General features: G+C 46.4%; 1 protein-coding gene across 2 annotated transcripts in view; it reads left to right on the top strand.

Annotated features, from left to right (window-relative positions):
• The window catches only part of atp10a (ATPase phospholipid transporting 10A), a 365,726-nt gene that overhangs the window by 150,226 nt on the left and 195,114 nt on the right, over positions 1-20,386 (top strand). For both annotated transcript variants that reach the window (XM_068033280.1, XM_068033281.1), the window contains one exon: positions 7,157-7,351. In XM_068033280.1, the coding sequence (XP_067889381.1) occupies positions 7,157-7,351 (195 nt within the window). The remainder of the gene's footprint in view (positions 1-7,156; positions 7,352-20,386) is intronic.

Raw genomic sequence — 20,386 nt, forward strand, 5'->3', positions numbered from 1 at the left:
TAATATTCATGAAAAGGTCAGCTTGAGTACAAAGTAGGAGAATCTATTTTGTACTCACCCCAATTAACAGCAGAAAATATGCTGCATTATATTTCATTGACACCCACAATGAAGAATAAGGGCTGAATTTAGTGCAGCTGTTTGGAGCAGGAGTGGAGGCGTGGGGGGAAGGAGAATCGCGTCGGAATCGTCTGCCCGGTTCCAGATTTGGTCAGCGGCAGGAAAGCGCCAAGGCGAAATCGCCATCCCAATGCGATGGGAATATATATTAAATTGCTGACCACGTACTCTTAATATATTTGCATCTAATTAATCGTGATTCAATGGGGGGGATTAAGTGGACGGCAGGCGGCATTCACGTACCTTTGGATTCCTGACCGGTAAAAGCAGGCAGCACCGAGGTGAGGCCTCAGTGCTGCAACGGGTAGGCAGCCATGTCCAGCAATGCATAGGGGAAGTGGGGGAGCGGTGGTCATTGACGGCCTGTAATGCCTTGAGCTCTGCAGGGGAGCTCGGGTGCTCTGCAGGGGGGAGGGGGGGATCGAGCTCGCAGGTGCTGTGCAGGGGGTGCTTGGGACTTGGGTGGCTTTATCAGCTGACCAAACTATTGGTGAGATGTTTGGTTGCCAATACTGATTGATGAGATAGCTACTGATAGCTATCAGCAAGAATGGGCACTGAGGGCTATCAGGGAGACCGCTGGGAGAGGTAGCAAAAGCTCAGCTGCAATCGACAGTGCTCTGGAGGCCCACTGATCACCTGGCATGGGTCTCATGCACCTGCTATTTTGGGACCCCCGTGGTGTGATGCAGCACCTCTGATGGAGGGAGGGCCAAGACGCAGCTGCGCCTGCCCATGAAGCTCCACGATGAGAGCAACAGCAGCTGGTTATGCCGCGAAGGCCCCAGAAAGCATAGCAGACTCGAATCAGCTACCTCCAAATATCCGAGCAGCATTGTTACGAACACTGCGATCCTCCAGGGAGACCGTCATTGACTTATTACTTTTCTTTATTCGTTCTGGGGATGTGGGCTTTGCTGGCCAGGCCAGCATTTATTGCCCATTCCTAATTGCCCTTGAGAAGGTGGTGATGAGCTGCCTTCTTGAACCACTGCAGTCCATGTAAGGTAGGTACACCCACAGTGCTGTTAGGAAGGGAGTTCCAGGATTTTGACCGAGCGACAGTGAAGGAACGGTGATATAGTTCCAAGTCAGGATGGTGTGTGGCTTGGAGGGAAACTTGCAGCTGTTGGTGTTCCCATGCATTTGCTGCCCTTGTCCTTCTAGGTTGTAGAGGTTGCGGGTTTGGAAGGTGCTGTCTAAGGAGCCTTGGTGAGTTGCTGCAGTGCATCTTGCTGTATATCTATATATAAACATCTATATGTTTTCAAGTGCTTCTATGAGGAGTGACGCCAGTGCTAGCAGCTGGGCTGGAGGCAGGCTGCTGATCAGGCTGCCCCTTGGCCTTTGAAGACTTCGGCAGCTGTGCTCTGGCTACCTGAGGCCTGGAGGGCCCCAGCTGCCTGAGGGTTTTCTGCACTGTTCATGGCTACTGGAGCTGCGCTCACTGGCAGAGGGGCTGAGGAGTTGCTGTCCTCACTCAAAGCGCCCCAAAGGGGTGCCCCAGATGTAGAGGTTAGCCTCGCCTCCTCTCTTTCAGGGCTCATTTGAACCTCCCTGCTCACCAGAGAAGGACGAGGAGATGAAGAAGACTCCGGGGGCCTCATCCTTCTCTCGCCTTGCCCCTACTTCATTGAGCTTATGCTCAAGGCGATGGTGTGCAGGTCTGTGTGCCTCTGTGGGATCTGGCTCTCCATGAGGATCATAACCTCTCAATGGAGGAAGCCATGCGCTCACACGCCTGAGACATGGCAGCACTCATGGCATGGATGGACTCCTCCATCGTCTGCTCATGGCAAATCTCTGCCAGATGTTGTCTTACCTCTCTTTGCAACTCCAGCATGGCCTGTGCTGTCAACAGCAGAGGCTCGTCATCAGTCTGGGGCTCAGCATGGGCCTGGCCACCCACAGTCCTCCATCTGTCAGTGGTCTCAGCTGTCTCAGCCTCAGCTGGCTGCTTAGACGTGTGTGTGGTGCTCTCACCAGCTTGTGACCCTGATTCTATAGCCGAGTGGAAACCCACTGAGGTGAAAGTATCTGCGCTGGTGGAAGGTGCAGGAGAATCATGGGACGGTGCCTCCTCTGAGTGGTGCTCCTCTTCTGAAGTGACTGGCTGTCTCGCTTCTGGTTGCGTCTGCTGTGGACGCTGACCTGCATGACAGAACACAAACATGTCGGGTAAGGATGAGCAGATCTCGTCATGCCAACCATACATGATGTGGGTCTCCTCAAGTGAACATGTTTGTCGATGGAAGACTGTACTCACTCTCTTGTGCGGAGACGCCAGTCTCTCCATCTGATATGGATCGGCCGCCCTGGGTCTCTGCCAATTCTAGTGCTTCCTCCTCTGCTGTGGAGAGAGGCCTGATGTTTGGGATGCCTGTGCCAATCTGGGATGTCTCCCTACTGTTATGGACCCTCTTGTCCTGCAAGTGGAAAGAGGGTGATCGTCATGCTTTGCAGAGAGATCAACATGACAGTTCTGTTAGTGACAGCACCCTGTTCCCTTCTGAGGTATCACATAAAGCTCATGCTCCCGTCCACTCTGGAGGTGGGGGGGGGGGTTAAATATGAAAGAAGGCGGCCTGTGGCCGTATTGCAGCCATGCATCTGACAGGATGAGGTGATGCCTAACCCGCTCTGCCATTGGCGTTGTTGTGCCTCCGTCCCCATGTCTCACTGCCTCCTGCATAGCCACCGGCAATCGCTAAGAAGGAGAGAAGTGTGGAGCAGTCACCTTGGCAGAACACAGGAGCTCTTTGACCCTCTTGCAGCATTGTACCTAGTTCCAAGGGGTGATCCCACAGCTGCTGACCTCCTCAACGATCTCCATCCAGGCTTGCTTGGTCCCACGGGAGGACCTCTTCATCCCATTGCTGGGGAAGAGGACCTGCTGCCTTTCTCTTTCAGCCTGGAGGAGAATCTGGAGGGAGGTATCGCTAAACCATGGGGCCACCCTACCCTGTGTCATGACTTTGCCGTATGCGGGGTCCGTCTCAGTGGCAGTGGGGAGGTCCAGAGTCACTGCAACATGGCTCTCAGTTTTAACGAACTAGCACCAATAAGTGCAAGGCAGTAATGCAAGCAGGGCTGGCAGGACAGTGCCTGCTCTGGAGTCATCTGAAGATGTATTCGGTGTCTCGCATCGTGTCCCCACCCCAGAATTGGTTGGGCCCAGTGCCTCCATTATGCAAAATGGCTGCCCACCACACGATCGTGTCGGGGCGGTCGTCCCTGTGACTAGTGGTGCCCATTTCCGGGTCTGCAGCCGGGACCTGCAGCGGGCTCACTAAATTCAGCCCTAAAATTTGCTGAGACTGTAAAATTTCCACCATAGCCACTAGAGGTCTCTAAAATGTTTTTAACGTGACTAATGCTGTGTATTAGCGGGCTATGTAAATCTCATTCCTTCACACTGTATAAATCACCTTTGCTCTTGCAGTGAGATTTTGAGGCTAGTTAGGTGTCAATAAGGATTTTGAATTCAATATCATATGATCAATAAAGCACAGGATGATCAACTCTACCTGCCACCAGAAATCAGCTAAAGCTTTTGATGCTTGAAATTGTGCAGTGAGTTAATATCACACAAACGCTTTGTGCATTTGTCTGAAGTCACTCTCTCCCTCTGCTATTTCAGCAGAGCCATTAGCCTATTTAAAGTAAATGAGTTAACAGTTCCACTGAATTACTGGCATGAAGAATTTCAGATGGATATGTCAGGGTACACTTTGCGAGGTCCAAACCACCAGCAAGCCTTCACATGCAGCCAGTAAAGCTTGTCTTAGAATCATAAATTTGTAGATTGATGCAGTACAGAAGGAGACCATTCGGCCCATCATGCCTAATTTTCGATAGAGCAATCCAATTAACCCCACTCCACTACTCTTTCCCCATAGCTCTGTATTTTTTCGCCTTCAAGTATTTATCCAATTCTCTTTCAAATGTTGCCATTTAATCTTCTTCCACCACTTTTTCAGGCAATGCATTCCAGATCACCGCAACTTTCTCTGCAAACCAATGTGCCTCATTCTCCTCTTTTTTGCCTCTCCTTATGCTTGTTAGAGAAAGAACTTGCATTTATATAGTGGACGGGAGTTTGCTGGAGGGTGCATCTTGCGTCATGCCCTATTATTGAGGGCTACAGGGTATCTGTGACCCTGGTGAACAGGGCAAACAACTGCATATCTTCTTCATCAATGAGATTAAAAGATTGAGAATTAAAAAGAGGAAGTGCTGACTAGAAACCTAACTGGACCAGCATATAAATGCTACAAGAGCAGGTCAGAGTCTGGGAATTCTGCAGCGAAAAGCCTGTCCACCATCTACAAGGCACAAGTCAGGAGTGTGATGGAATACTCTCCACTTGCCTGGATGAGTGCGACTCCAAAAGCACTGAAGAAGCTCGACACTATCCAGGACAAAGCAGCCCACTTGACTGGCACCCCATCCACCACCTTCAACATTAGATTAGATTAGAGATACAGCACTGAAACAGGCCCTTCGGCCCACCGAGTCTGTGCCGAACATCAACCACCCATTTATACTAATCCTACACTAATCCCATATTCCTACCAAACATCCCCACCTGTCCCTACCACCTACCTATACTAGTGACAATTTATAATGGCCAATTTACCTATCAACCTGCAAGTCTTTTGGCTTGTGGGAGGAAACCGGAGCACCCGGAGAAAACCCACGCAGACACAGGGAGAACTTGCAAACTCCACACAGGCAGTACCCGGAATCGAACCCGGGTCCCTGGAGCTGTGAGGCTGCGGTGCTAACCACTGCGCCACTGTGCCGCCAACATTGACTCCCTCCACCACCGCCACACAGTGGCAGCAGTGTGTACCATATACAAGATGCACTGCAGCAACACACCAAGGATCCTTTGACAGTACCTTCCAAACTCGCGACCTTTACCACCTAGAAGCACAGGGGCAGCAGAAGCATGGGATCACCTCAACCTGCAAGTTCCCCTCCAGGTCACACACCATCTTGACTTGGAACTATATCGCCGTATCTTCACTGACACTGGGTCAAAATCCTGAAACTCCCTTCCACCAGCACTGTGGGTGTACCTACCCCACATGGACTTTTTTTTAATTCATTCATGGGATGTGGGCATCGCTGGCCAGGCCAGTATTTATTGCCCATCCCTAATTGCCCTTGAGAAGGTGGTGGTGAGCTGCCTTCCTGAACCGCTGCAGTCCATGTGAGGCAGGTACACTCACCGTGCTGTTAGGAAGGGAGTTCCAGGATTTTGACCCAGCGACAGTGAAGGAACGGCGATATAGTTCCAAGTCAGGATGGTGTGTGACTTGGAGGGGAACTTGCAGGTGGTGGTGTTCCCATGCATTTGCTGCCCTTGTCCTTCTAGTTGATAGAGGTCGCAGGTTTGGAATGCGCTGTCTAAGGAGCCTTGGTGCGTTGCTGCAGTGCAGCGGTTCAAGAAGGCAGTTCACCACCACATTCTCAAGGGCAATTAGGGATTGGCAATAAATGCTGGCCTTGCCAGCGATGCCCACATCCCATGAAAGAATTAAAGAAAGAGCAAATTAGAATGGGTGAATTCAATGTAAAATCAGGTACAAGTAAAGATATAAAGAGAGGGAAAAAGTGATTGGATAGAGAGAGAGAGAAAGAGACAGTAAGGAAAAATAAGTAAATAAAGTTAAAAATGTAAAATATGACATTTTTTAAACATGAGAAGATCTTCCTGCTCTTCTTGAACTAGAGTCATAGGATCTTTTACTTCTGCTTGAATAGGGAGACATCCGTTGGTTTAATGGCTTATCAAAAGACAGCGGCCAGAATTTTATGCCCCCTGCAGGAGCAGGCTGGAGGTGTGGGGGGCGTAAAATTGAGTGGGAGGCAGGGGGTGCTGTTCCCGTCGCCTTCCTGCCCCCGCTGCAATTTTACGAACGGCCACAGTAAGAAGCGGCCTGCCCACCTCAGACCAATTAAGTCCCTTAAGTGGCCAATTAACTGCCACTTAAGGGCCTCTTCGCACCAGGCGGCTCAAGACCTCAATAGGCCACTCAATAAAACCTGGTGGCCTCCTTGCGGGCTGGTGGTGGGATGGAAGCCCTTCTGATTGAGCACCCTGCACTCCACGGAGGGCCCTCCCTTGGCACAAGCCGCCCCCTCTACACTACATTTCCTGCCCATCCCGCCCCGGGCTACAAACCGACCCCCCCCCCCCCCCCCCCCACACTTTGCCTCGCCGGGGCCCAGCCTATTGTCCCTGGCGAGGCTGCACACACTTACCTTCATTCCGGGACTGGTGTCCCTCTTGCTCTTCTAGCTGGGTGCGGTCCCATCAGTGGCCACCGCTACTGATGGCGCTGCTGGGCCTGAGAGCTGCCTGCCCGCTGATTGGCCGGCAGCTCTTGGAGGAGGGACCTCCTGCCTCAGAGGAGTGAAAGTCCCGCCCGAGGCCAATTAAGGGCCTGGGCCACGTAAAATCATAGCGTGGCTTCCAGGCCCGGTGGGGGCGGGCTCGCCCCTAACTTTTAAGCTAGTGTGCGTGACCTCCAGCCCAATGCAAAATTCCAGCCAGTATTTCTGACAATGCAGTACTTCCTTGGTACTACACTGTTGTGTTAATCTAGATTATACATTCAAGTCCTGGAGGGCTTGCACTCACAGTCTCTGACTGCGTAGTAAGAGAGACAACCAAACATGTGACTATTCATACACTCACTTCCAACACCATGATTTCAAAGTCTTCATATATTTCATATTCTAAAAGTAAGTCTTACAGAAGCAGTTGAGGTGTGTCACTTCAAGATGGAGATGATAGGTGACTGGTTGGAATGGGATTGGAGATTATGGAAATAGATACATACTGAGATGATCAAATACTCCCCAAGACACACAACTGGGCAGGGCGAGTTGAATAACGATTGCTGTAAATTGGGTCAGATCTAATCAACGCTGTTTAAATCTGTGTAACTTATTATTTTAACTAAAACTAACCATATTCTAAGCATTCCAAATATTTATTTCTTTTTTATTTTTACGTTCACAGGTGTGCCAATGTCTACTTTTTGTTTTTGGCTCTTTTGAATTGGATCCCTGTCGTTGAAGCATTCAGAAAAGATCTCACCATGATCCCGTTAGTTATAGTTCTGGGTTTGGTCGCGATTAAAGATGCTATTGAAGACTATCGACGACACAGATTTGACAGAGCACTCAACAATCTAACAACAGATGTTTTAGACAGGTATCTTGCTACATTTATTCGATAGCTTCAGCACTGCAATGCCATGAAAACGCAAGAAGTATTTTGAGGAACTTATCAATGATTAAGTAACAAATTCAGTATTTCAATGCAACCATTTTTCATCAGAAAGCATGTAATTATTTATCTGGCAAAATAACAACAAACACTTGGATTTACATAGTGCTTTTAATGTAATAAAACATCCCAAGGAGATTCACAGGGGTGTCATAAAGCAAAATTAGACACTGAGCTACATAAGGCAATATTAGGGAAGATGGTCAAAAGCTTGGTCAAGAAGGTAGGTTTTAAGAAGCGTCATCAAAGAGGAAAGAAATGTAGAGAGGTGGAGAGGTTTAGGGAGGGAATTTCAGAGTTTCAGGCCAAGACAGCTGAAGGCACAGCCGCCAATGATGGAGCAATTAAAATCGGGAATGCTGCAGAGGCCAGAATTAGATGAGCACAGACATTTTGGAGGGTTGTGGAGCTGGAGGAGAATATAGAGATAGGGTGGGCCTGTCGCTACATGGGTAGCACAGCAAGAAAAACCATGCAGGCTGCTTACTGGCTCCGGTGGTTGGGGCGGGGGGTGGGGGGGGCCCTCGTGAAAAGGCACAGTGCCCGAACGAGGGACCCGGCATCAGGAAGGGTGGGGCCCACTGAGGGCCACCCCCCTTCTCTTGAACAAGGTGACAACATTTGCTATCCTCCAGTCTTCCTATTGTCGACAGGAATAGTGCCGGAAGACTGGAGGATAGCAAATGTTGTCCCCTTGTTCAAGAAGGGGAGTAGAGACAGCCCTGGTAATTATAGACCTGTGAGCCTTACTTCGGTTGTGGGTAAAATGTTGGAAAAGGTTATAAGAGATAGGATTTATAATCATCTTGAAAAGAATAAGTTCATTAGAGATAGTCAGCACGGTTTTGTGAAGGATAGGTCGTGCCTCACAAACCTTATTGAGTTTTTTGAGAAGGTGACCAAACAGGTGGATGAGGGTAAAGCCGTGGATGTGGTGTATATGGAATTCAGTAAGGCGTTTGATAAGGTTCCCCACGGTAGGCTATTGCAGAAAATACGGAAGTATGGGGTTGAAGGTGATTTAGAGCTTTGGATCAGAAATTGGCTAGCTGAAAGAAGACAGAGGGTGGTGGTTGATGGCAAATGTTCATCCTGGAGTTCTGTTACTAGTGGTGTACCGCAAGGATCTGTTTTGGGGCCACTGCTGTTTGTCATTTTTATAAATGACCTGGAAGAGGATGTAGAAGGGTGGGTTAGTAAATTTGCGGATGACACGAAGGTCGGTGGAGTTGTGGATAGTGCCGAAGGATGTTGTAGGGTACAGAGGGACATAGATAGGCTGCAGAGCTGGGCTGAGAGATGGCAAATGGAGTTTAATGCGGAAAAGTGTGAGGTGATTCACTTTGGAAGGAGTAACAGGAATGCAGAGTACTGGGCGAATGGGATGATCCTTGGTAGTGTAGATGAACAGAGAGATCTTGGTGTCCAGGTACATAAATCCCTGAAAGTTGCTACCCAGGTTAATAGGGCTGTTAAGAAGGCATATGGTGTGTTAGCTTTTATTAGTAGGGGGATCGAGTTTCGGAGCCACGAGGTCATGCTGCAGCTGTACAAAACTCTGGTGAGACCGCACCTGGAGTATTGCGTGCAGTTCTGGTCACCGCATTATAGGAAGGATGTGGAAGCTATGGAAAGGCTGCAGAGGAGATTTACTAGGATGTTGCCTGGTATGGAGGGAAGGTCTTACGAAGAAAGGCTGAGGGACTTGAGGTTGTTTTCGTTGGAGAGAAGGAGGAGGAGAGGTGACTTAATAGAGACATATAAGATAATCAGAGGGTTAGATAGGGTGGATAGTGAGAGTCTTTTTCCTCGGATGGTGATGGCAAACACGAGGGGACATAGCTTTAAGTTGAGGGGTGATAGATATAGGACAGATGTCAGAGGTAGTTTCTTTACTCAGAGAGTAAGTAGTAGGGGCGTGGAGCGCCCTGCCTGCAACAGTAGTAGACTCGCCAACTTTAAGGGCATTTAAGTGGTCATTGGATAGACATATGGATGAAAATGGAATAGTGTAGGTCAGATGGTTTCACAGGTCGGCGCAACATCGAGGGCCGAAGGGCCTGTACTGCGCTGTAATGTTCTAATTCTAATTCTAATTCTAAAAAAATATATTGCGATCAACTGTGTCGTCTGTTCCTCCATTCTCCGGCCCATCAAATTGAGAAAAGTATAATTGCCGTTTAGTAATTAATTAGATTTTATTCTTTTTAATCCAAAATTTCTGCCTTAAGAATATCCTTGTTTCTGTGTCTGTGATTATTTGCAATCTATTTACCCTTCTCGAAATGTATAGTGGAAAAAAATCCAGGGCTCACGCTCAGCAAAAATACTCTGACACATTGTACATTCACAATGCTGCAACAGGCTGGATAAGTTGTACATGCATTCTGCTGCTTTTAAAGTGACAGGCTAGCCAGAAATTATCCACATTGAAACGCATTATACTGTCAGATTCGGAACTCTGAACCCCAAAGAGCCCGTAAACACTGAAATGACTAAAAAACAATTGTAAAATAATTTAATGTCGATAAAACAACATATTTTGAGATACAATTAATAACTAAACTCAAGAAATCAAAATGGGCTACATCACTGTGCTCTGTGTGGTGCTGTACATGTATAGTTCACTAGAAATATTCCTTGTCCAACTTCAGCAAGGCGAGAGAGTGAGATTGAACATTCCATAGCCACTATTAAAGCTATTTTATAATTAGATAGCCAGTGGTTAGCACTGCAGCCTCACAGTTCTAGTGAGCCAGGTTCAGTTCTGGGTACTGCCTGTGCAGAGTTTGCAAGTTCTCCCTGTAACCACATGAGTTTCCACCAGGTGCTCTGGTTTCCTCCCACAGCCAAAGACTTGCAGGTTGATTGGTAAATTGGTCATTGTAAATTGCCCCTAGTGTAGGAGCACTCAGGGAAGGTGGGGATGTGGTAGGGAATATGGGATTAATGTAGGATTAGCATAACAGGGTGGTTGATGGTTGGCACAGACTCTGTGGGCGAAAGGGCCTGTTTCAGTGCTGTATCATTCTATGGCATGTTTCTGTGGAAGAAGACTGTCCTCCATAAATTACTTCTTCAGCTTACTGTTCACTTGGATGTTATCTGTGGCTCATTAGGTAGCAAAGTTACCTTCTGAGTTTGGAAAATTGTGGGTTCAAGTCCCAGTTCAATGTGAAAATTTAGGCTGCCACTCCATTACAGTATTGAGGGAGTAATGTACTATTGGAGGTGCTGTCTTTTGGATGAGACATTAAACAGCGGCCTCATCTGCCTTTTAAGGTGGATGTAAAAGATTCAACAGCATTATTTCAAAAAAGAGCTGAGAAATTTTTCCTGCTGTCTAGATCAATATTTAGCCCACAACCCATATCAGTAAAACAGATTATCTGTTTGTGATTGCATTGTAGTTTGTGGGATCTTGCTGTGCTCAGTTTGGTTGCTATGTTTTCTACATTACAGCAGTGTCAGAAAACTCCTTGGCTGTGAAGCATTTTGAGATGCCCTGAGGTCATGAAAGACACTAAGTAAGAGCAAGTCTTTCTTTCATTGCTTTCTTTCACCCCCTGCCCAGCTAGCATTCTGATACCTTAAGGATGCAGGCTTGAGGAACCTTGTGATGACCCTTGCCAACTGATGACGCCTCAGGGCTCAATTTGTTTAGTTTCCCTCAGAAATGGCCAATATGCTACAGAAAAGAAGAAATTCCTACTTCAATGCAAGGAGTTAGCGGTAAAGTCCAGATATGTTATTGGAGGCACCTCACTGGTTCACATGTGGTTACAGTCTCGAGTCACTGCAGGTGAAAGACTCCTTTAGTACAATACTGGAGAACCCTCAAAAATATCTGTAACCTCACTGTTGTGCAACGTTTCAGTGAGGGAAGCTGCACGGATAATCCATTTTTGCTGTGTGAGCGATTTGGGCAGATCTAATCTCTTAATATAAGAAGGATATTATTGCCTTTGAGAGGATACAGAGGCAAGCAATGGAGATGGATCCGCATGGCTGGAACTTAAGTTAAAGGAAACATTCAGGAAGTTGGGTTTCTTTTTTTTTGGAAGAAAGGAGACTTCAGGTCAATTCTGCTGGGAGCCTGAAGCTGGGATGTTACCCCATAGGCTCCATATTCCAAACCATGCAGACCAATGAATTGATGAGCATGACGTAACACATGCTCTACAAAGTCCATTGTGCATAACAACAAAGAGGTGTGGGCTGGCCCTTTTTTATTACAATATTTTATTACATTATTTTAAGTACAGCAACATCCAAAGACGTTCTCTAGCGCTTAATCCCGGGTACCTGTGTTTGTGTTGGGAACTGCCACAGCTTCTGCTCAACCTGTAAAAATCCAGAAAGCTCGTACAGATTATCTTTGGCAAAGCTTCACACACGTTTTCCTCCCACACTGCCTGTAATGACCCCTATAGGACAGTGTTCCTTCCACGCATGTTTGTATGTGGAGTTCACTACCATGGTTCCCAGAGCAGACACTGGGCTACAAGGAAGCTGTGACCTGTCTGTTAGCATGTCACTATCTGTTAGCATGTCACTGTCTCTTAGCATGTCACTGTCTGTTGGCATGTCACTGTAAGCTCTGCAACCCAGTCTCCTGCAAACTTTACAGTCAGGTTCACGTAACAATTGTCCTTTTTGCAGTTGTCTTTCCTTGCACCTGATATATTCAAACAAAACTAATGGCAGTTTCCTTAGAAAATATAATTTTGAAGAAATGTGTTTTTAAAACACATAATCCCAGGTAAATATTGCAGTTTGACAATGAAATTAGACATTGTAACAACAATGGTCCTCATTATTATTTCAGGTTGAAAGCCGGACAAATAATTTATTATAGTGAGAGCCGCATTCGTTCTCATTAGTTTCTGGGGGGCATTTGAATTTACTGAGCTGCTTATTGGGGGTAATTGTTTTCATTTATTATTGAACTCTTGACTTTTAAAAATAATAAGTAAGGAGTTTTTCTCCAAAATTGCTGATTTTAACCATGAAACCATTATGTTTGGAGGTCATTATTACAAATGTACTGTTACAATCTGCAATGTGCAGTGTACCTCTTTCTGCTGATGTTGCTGTGCATCTGTCTTCTCAGCAGGATTAATTACTTGAAAATAATAGCTACAGTCTCCCTGATGGCTCAGCATCTATATCCAGTGAGTCAAACAAACCAGGAAAATCCTATTAATAATCCCCAGTCTGTGTGAGTTACCTTAAATACTCTTGCCTTGCTCCAATGCCTCTTCTGTTCTTGTTCTCCAGTGCCTGTCTTCCACTGTGCTTGGCTCATCTTCTGCTGAAATATTCATGTATGCTTTCATTACTTTGAGACTTACCTATTCCATTGCACTCCTAGCTGGCCTCCCATCTTCAACCCTCTGTAAACCCAAGTTCAGTTTGTCCATCACCACAGCTGGCTCATGGTTATGCAATGCCTTGAGTTTAAAATTCTCATTCTTGTTTTCAAATCTCGCCACAGCCTCATCCCTCTTCATCCTTGTAACCTCCTCCATCACCCAACTCACTGAGATTTCTGGACTTTTCCAATTCTGGCCACTTGCATATCCCCGATTTTTAATCACTCCATCATTGGCAGCCATGCCTTCAACTGCTGAGGTCCTAAACTCTGGAATTCCCTCCCTAAAACTCTCTGCCTCCCAACCTTTCTTTCCTACTTTAAGACGCACCTTAAAATCTACCTTTTTGACCAAGCTTTTGCTCACCTGTCCTAATATCTCCTATGTGACTTGGTGTCAAGTTTGGATTGACAACAGTCATATGAGGAACCTTGCGACATTTTACTATATTAGGGCACAGTGGCACAGTGGTTAGCACTGCGGCCTCACAGCTCCAGCGACCCAGGTTCGATTCTGGGTACTGCCTGTGCGGAGTTTGCAAGTTCTCCCTGTGACCGTGTGGGTTTTCGCCAGGTGCTCTGGTTTCCTCCCACAGCCAAAGACTTGCAGGTTGGTAGGTAAATTGCCCCTAGTATAGGTAGGTGGTAGGGGAATATAGGGACAGGTGGGGATGTGGAAGGAATATGGGATTATTGTACATGGGTGGTTGATGGTCAGCACAGACTCGGTGGGCTGAAGGGCCTGTTTCAGTGCTGTATCTCTAAATAAATGGAAGTTATTGTTCCCAATTGTTTATTTTTCATTAACATATCTACATCTTTTGATCCCTTGCTCACGTTAATCTGACAGTTTCATTCCAACCTCCCTGACTGGAGGTCTCCCACTCGTATCTCTCTGACTCCTGGTCTTCTGCTTGTATTTTACTGATTCGTGTGCTGGGATTTTCCTCTTCAATGATGCCCAGAAATGGGTTGGATTCAGCCTACTGTTCCTCCCAGTCCCAACTGAGACTGCCCTTTCCTGCCCCTACCTGCACTTCATGCAAATGGTGACAAGGGGTGAAGCCCAGGTCGCTGAAGAACTTCCTTCCTGAGTATCACCATTACTGCTGCATCTAGTGGCCGCCTTGTGGTCCTGGGTTTCCCCAGTGGAGGGAGTTGGCCTCACTTTCTGGCAAGGCTTACTAGGTTGGGGGTTCTGCCATTTGTAGGAGGCATCTGCCCCTTTAGTACCATCTCTGTCTCTTTTGATGCTGCTTATGCTGTCCCACTGCAACACTACGAGAATTTCCCTGACAAACAGCGATGGGTCCCCTCATTTTGGTTGGAATCCCATTACATAGAAGGGGCTATTCCTCTTCCTATGTTCCTGAATTGTATCTTAACCTGAGCAATGAGTACAGTTTAAAAGGATGGTATTTGCCTTGCGAGGCACTACAGCCCACTATATGCATTCAATGGTCCTTGGAGCGTGAAAATGGGTCGTGGTTCCAGCAGGATCGGAGAGGCTGGCTGAAGTCCCATCGCGCTGGCTTTCCACCATGAAGGAGATAGTCCCAGTCCTAGCCTCCTGCTCACATCACTCTGATTCCCATTCTCCCACTCACATTGATTGCCAGTGCTGAATTCTCTTCCCCTTGCTGTAACTCCACCTCCTTCTCCAAGTCTGCCCCAATACCAACCCATTTTCTTGGGTTGGGGGTGAGGGAGTCACTGAAGATGCACAGAGAGCTCCCTGTGGGTTTCCCACTGCAGCACCACAAGCGGCAGCTATGCAGTTAATATGGGCAAAGAAGCCCAAAGATGAAGAAATCAGCAACCTCGCATGCCTCAATTAAGCTTCCCCTCCACCCCCCCCCCCCCCCACCCCCCCCAGACTCTCCGGTGCGCTCTAAGACTGTCATGTTTATGAGCATTGTTCATTAGAAAGGCTATGAGCTGAACAGCTCAAGTAACCAATGCATTGGTAAGTTGTTTAATGCATTGGTAGACAACCAATTGACTGATGTTTTATATGCAGGGATATCTGGTCTGGTCCAGGTCTGGGACGAACATATGTGACACAGTTCCCATACAGCCTTGCAAGCAAGCACCTTCTTTTTAAACTGTACTCATTGCTCAGGTTAAGATGCAACATAGCCCCTCGACTTTGTTCCCCATTCAAGTATCTTGCTCTGTAAAATACCAGATAGCTATGGTTGAGTACTGAACTGTTCTTGCGGTGTTTGATTAGTCTATCCTCCCTGTTTGGCTCCTCTACACAGCACAAGTAATGAATGTAAAGAAAGAACTTGCATTTTGGGGCACCTTTCACATCCTTAGGATACCCCAAAGTGCTTCACTGCCAATTGAACTACTTTTGAAGTGTAGACCATCTTGTAATGTATGAAACATGGCAGCCAATTTGCATACATCAAGGTTCTACATGAAGCAAATTAATTAAATGATCATATAATCCATTTTTAGTGGCATTGGTTGAGAAATAAATGTTGGTTAAGTCACTGAGAGAACTTTTCTGCTCTTCTTCAGATGGGATCTTTTGCATCCTCCTCAGAGGACATTTATGGCCTTGGTTTAATGTCTCATCAAAAGGAACGTCATTTCCAACTTTACTCAGTTTTGCCTAAAGCATCAGCCTGTATGACATACTTAAATCCCTGGAGAGGGGGCTGGATTTAATTTATAACCGCCTGATTCAGAGGTCAGGTGCTACCACTGAACCAATGCTGAGACGTAGGTTGGTGGAAGTTCTGCCAAATCATCATTCCTAACGATGGACTCCCAGCAACAGTCTAAAGCATAGGAACATTGGAATGGGAGTAGGCCATTCAGCCCTGTGAGCTCATTCCACCACTCTGTTAGATCATGGCTGATCTTCATCTGATCTTAGCAAATGCGGAGCAGGCTCGAAGGGCCGAATGGCTTACTTCTGCTCCTAATTTGTATGTTCATACAACCTTTTTTTTATTCATTCATGGGATGTGGGCGTCGCTGGCTAGGCCAGCATTTATTGCCCATCACTAATTGCCCTTGAGAAGGTGGTGGTGAGCTGCCTTCTTGAACCGCTGCAGTCCATGTGAGGTAGGGACACCCACTGTGCTGTTAGGGAGGGAATTCCAGAATTTTGACCCAGTGACAGTGACGGAACAGTGATATAGTTCCAAGTCAGGATGGAGGAAAACTTGCAGGTGGTGATGTTCCCATGCATTTGCTGCCCTTGTCCTTCTAGTTGGTAGAGGCTGCGGGTTTGGAAGGTGCTGTCTAAGGAGCCTTGGAGCGTTGCTGCAGTGCATCTTGCAGATGGTACACACTGCTGCAACTGTGCGTCTGTGGTGGAGGCAGTGAATGTTTGTGGATGGGGTGCCAATCAAGCGGGCTGCTTTGTCCTGGATGGTGTCGAGCTTCTTGAGTGTTGTTGCAGCTGCACCCATCCAGGCAAGTGGAGAGTATTCCATCACAATCCTGACTTGTGCCTTGTAGATGGTGGGCAGGCTTTGGGGAGTCAGGAGGTGAGTTACTCACCACAGGATTCCTAGCATCTGACCTGCTCTTGTAGCCATGGTATTTATATGGCTATTCCAGTTCAGTTTCTGGTCAACCCCTAGGATGTTGATAGTGGGGGATTCAGCGATCGTAATGCCATTGAATATTAAGGGGAGATGGCTAGATTCTCTCTTGTTGGAGATAGTCATTGCCTGGCACTTGTGTGGCACGAATGTTACTTGCCTTGGTCTGTAACCCCTAATATCTTTACCAAACAAAAATCTATCAACTCAGTTGTGAAATTTTCGACTGGCCTAAGCCTCAACAGCTTTGTGGGAGCGAGAATTCCAGATTTCCACTATACCTTGTGTGAAGAAGTGTTTCCTGACATACCTGATTGGCCTAGCTCTAATTTTATGGTTATGCCCCCTTGTTCTGGACTCTTCCACCAGATGAGAAAGTTTCTCTCTATCGACCCTACCAAATCCTTAAATCATCTGAAGTGCTTCAAATACATTACTCTTAATCTTCTATACTCAAAGGAATACAAGCCTAGTCTCTGCAAAATAATAGCAATTGAAATATCGTCTGAAGATTCTCTTTAGTTCAGTACTGCCCATTCAGCAGCCACCTCGTCTCACTGAACACCTCTTCGACATGGTGCTCGTAGCAATAGGTGAGTCATAGGTGGCAACAGGGCAAAGTTTACAATCGACATGACAGCAGCATTAAACTGGGCTTGCAGACAGCAGGATGTACTTGGGTGGGAACTTCTACCCTTCAACGTCACTTGGGAGGATTCGGTAAAATGGTCACTGACCCGTTTTCCTCTTCCAGCTGCCCCAAATTCAACCAAAAACAACCAGGAAAAGAAAGGCTTAAGAGTCCTTTGAAACAGTCAATTAGTGTGGATGTAGTAAAAATTGCCAATTTTGTTGTAAAGTATCTTGCCTGAGTTTTTCCTTTCATGTATTATTTCATTTGTAATTAAATACAGAACAGTAATATAGCTTGTGTAAATTGGTCGAACGATTTAATATTTTCCATCAACCAGACTGGAGTGGGCTCTCTACATATTGTGCAATAAGCAATTTATCTGGATCAGTTTACTAGCTGGACCAGAACCATGTTAATATAATGCTTTAGAGAGTGAAAAAAAACCACAGCTTTCTGTTTGAAAGATTTGCAGTTTGCTTACTGAGGTTATTGTGAAACTGTTCACAAAAGGAAAAGATTTTGGAAAAAATCCAAACTTTATCATAGAATCATAGAATGGTTATAGCACACAAGGAGGCCATTGGGCCTGTTGTGTCCATGCTGGCTCTCTGCAAGAGCAGATCAGCTAGTCACACTCCCCCACCTTTCCCCGTAGACCTGCAATTTTATTTGTGTTCACGTGCTTTTCCGAATCCCTTTTGAAAACCATTATTGAATCTGCCTCCACCACGCCCTCAGGCAGTGCATTCCAGATCTTAACCACTGACTGCATAAAAATGTTTTTCCTCGTGTCACCTCCGGCTCTTTTGCCATTCACATTAAATCAGTGTCCTCTGGTTGACTCCTCCACCAATGGGAACAATTTTTCTCTATCTACCCTGTCCAGACCCCTTATGATTTTGAACACCTCTATCAAATCTCCTCTCAACCTTCTCTAGGAAGAATAGCCCCAGCTTCTCCAATCTTTCCATGTAACTAAAGTCCCTCATCCCTGGAACCATTCTCCTAAATCTTTTCTGCATCCTCTTCACATCGTTCCTAAAGTGTGGTGCCCAGAACTGGACACAATGGAGAGGATTTTACTGTAGGCTTCAGGACCTTAACCTCAGGACCAAATGGGGATACCGAGACTGCACTTGCCGGCAGCAGCAACAGCTCAGCAATTTTACCGGAGGTGGCCTCCTAATTGGCCACCTCCAAGCTCTCTATCTAATTAAGGAGGTGGGCGGGATGAAGATGCTGCCAGGCCAATCAGAGGGCCGGCAGCGCTGAAGCCACAGCAGCCCCACCAATAGAGGTGAGCCCTGCTGAGGCAGATAGGGGATCGAGAGGGCACCTCAACATGGAGGCCCCTCCAAAGGCCCATTGAGGAGGCAGAGGCAGCCTTCCCTGCCCACAATCCTTTCTTTGCAGTCTCTAGCTCCAACAGCTCACTGGACAGCCGCAGGGAGGGCACCTCCATGAAGCTGGCGTCCTCCCCATGCAGGTCACTCCGCTGATGGCAAAATGCCGGCGGGCCGAGAAAATTGTCTTTAATAGGGCCTTTCAATATTGAAATTGGCTACATGCCTATTGCCTCTCTTTATTCTTCCTACCAAAATGTATCAGTTCACACTTCTCTGCAGTAAATTTCATCTGCCATGTGTCTGCCCATTCCACCAGCCTGTCAATGTCCTCTTGAAGTTTATCGCTATCCTCCTCACAGTTCACAATACTTCCAAGTTTTGTTTCATCCGCAAATTTGGAAATTGTGCCCCATGCACCCAACTCTAGGTCATTATTATATATCAAGAAAAGCAGGGTCCTAGTACCGACCCCTGGGGTACTCCACTCTATACTTTCCTTCAGTCCAAAAAACAACCATTTACCACTACTCTCTGTTTCCTGTCACTCAGCCAACTTTGCAGCCATGCTGCCACAGTCCATTTTATTCCATGGGCCTCAACTTGGTTGACAAGCCTGTTATGTGGCTCTTTATCAAATGCCTTTTGGAAGTCCATGTACACCACATCAACCGCATTACCCTCATCAACCCTCACTGTTACGTCATCATAAAATTCAATCAAGTTCATTAAATACGATTTGCCCTGAACAAATCCATGCTGACTTTCCTTAATTAATCCACACTCATCTGAGTTACTGTTAATTTTGTCCTGGATTATTGTTTCTAAAATTTTTCCCACCACCGAGATTAAACTGTAATCTGGCACCATTCCTGTTACTAAGAAGTTTTGGAAGATTATGGGCAGTGCCTTGCAATTTCCACCCTTACTTCCTTCAGTATCCTCAGATGCATCTGATCCGGTCCTTGTAACTTATCAACTTTAAGTACAGCCAGCCTTTCTAATAACTCCTCTTTATCAATTTTTAGCCCATCCAGTGTCTCAACCACCTTCTCTTTCACTATGACTTTGGTAGCATCTTTTCACTTGGTAAAGACAGGTGCAAAGTACTCATTTAGTACCTCGCCCATGCCCTCTGCCTCCATGCGTAAATCCCCTCTTTGGTCCCTAATCAGTCCCACCCCTCTTTTTATCGCCCTTTTACTATTTATATGGCTAGAGAAGACTTTTAGATTCTCTGTTATGTTGATTGACAGTCTCTTCTCACACTCTCTCTTTGCTTCTCTTATTACTTTTTTCACTTCCCCTCTGAACTTCCTATATTCAGCCTGGTTCTCACTTGTAATATCAACCTGACATGTCATACACACCCTAATACCATGTTCCCATCTCTTCACAACTCCCTCCCAGCTCTGTACCCATTCTACCAATTACTTGCCACAACACAAATCCCAAGTCCTTTCTGACCTGCTTTTTCTCACCCCCACAATCTCCCATTCTCTTCCAGGCTGAACCTTCACCTATATCCCCCATTTCTTCTCTTACTTGTGTATGTGCCTGGCCTACTTCTCCCCTCACCCAACATTGGTTGAAATCTTGTTCCATACCCTGTTCTTTAAAAACAGTGAGATGTTAAAATATTAAGTTAATCAGTAAAATATTTGTTCTCTAAGGTCCACCCAGCCCTAACCCGAGTTTCTCACTAAGATGTCCTCGCTCCTTACCTCCCTCAGTCTCTGCACTGACTTTTCATCCCTGGTGATTTTAATCTCCATCTCAACTCACCTTGCCCTCTATCCTCTGACTTCATTGTCCAATGCCCTCCCTTAATCTTTCCCCTCATATAAACTTTCCTACTGATATTCACAGCCACCTCCTCGACCTTGCCATCTCACATTACTTCTCAACTCCCATTGTCTCAATCATAGACTAGGCCATACTAAAAGCAAAATACTGCAGATGCTGGAAATCTGAAATAAAAACAGAAAGTGTTGGAATTACTCAGCAGGTCAGGCAGCATCTGTGGAGAGAGAAACAGAGTTA

This window comes from Heterodontus francisci, chromosome 6, assembly GCF_036365525.1.
Source record: "Heterodontus francisci isolate sHetFra1 chromosome 6, sHetFra1.hap1, whole genome shotgun sequence".
Taxonomy (NCBI): domain Eukaryota; kingdom Metazoa; phylum Chordata; class Chondrichthyes; order Heterodontiformes; family Heterodontidae; genus Heterodontus; species Heterodontus francisci.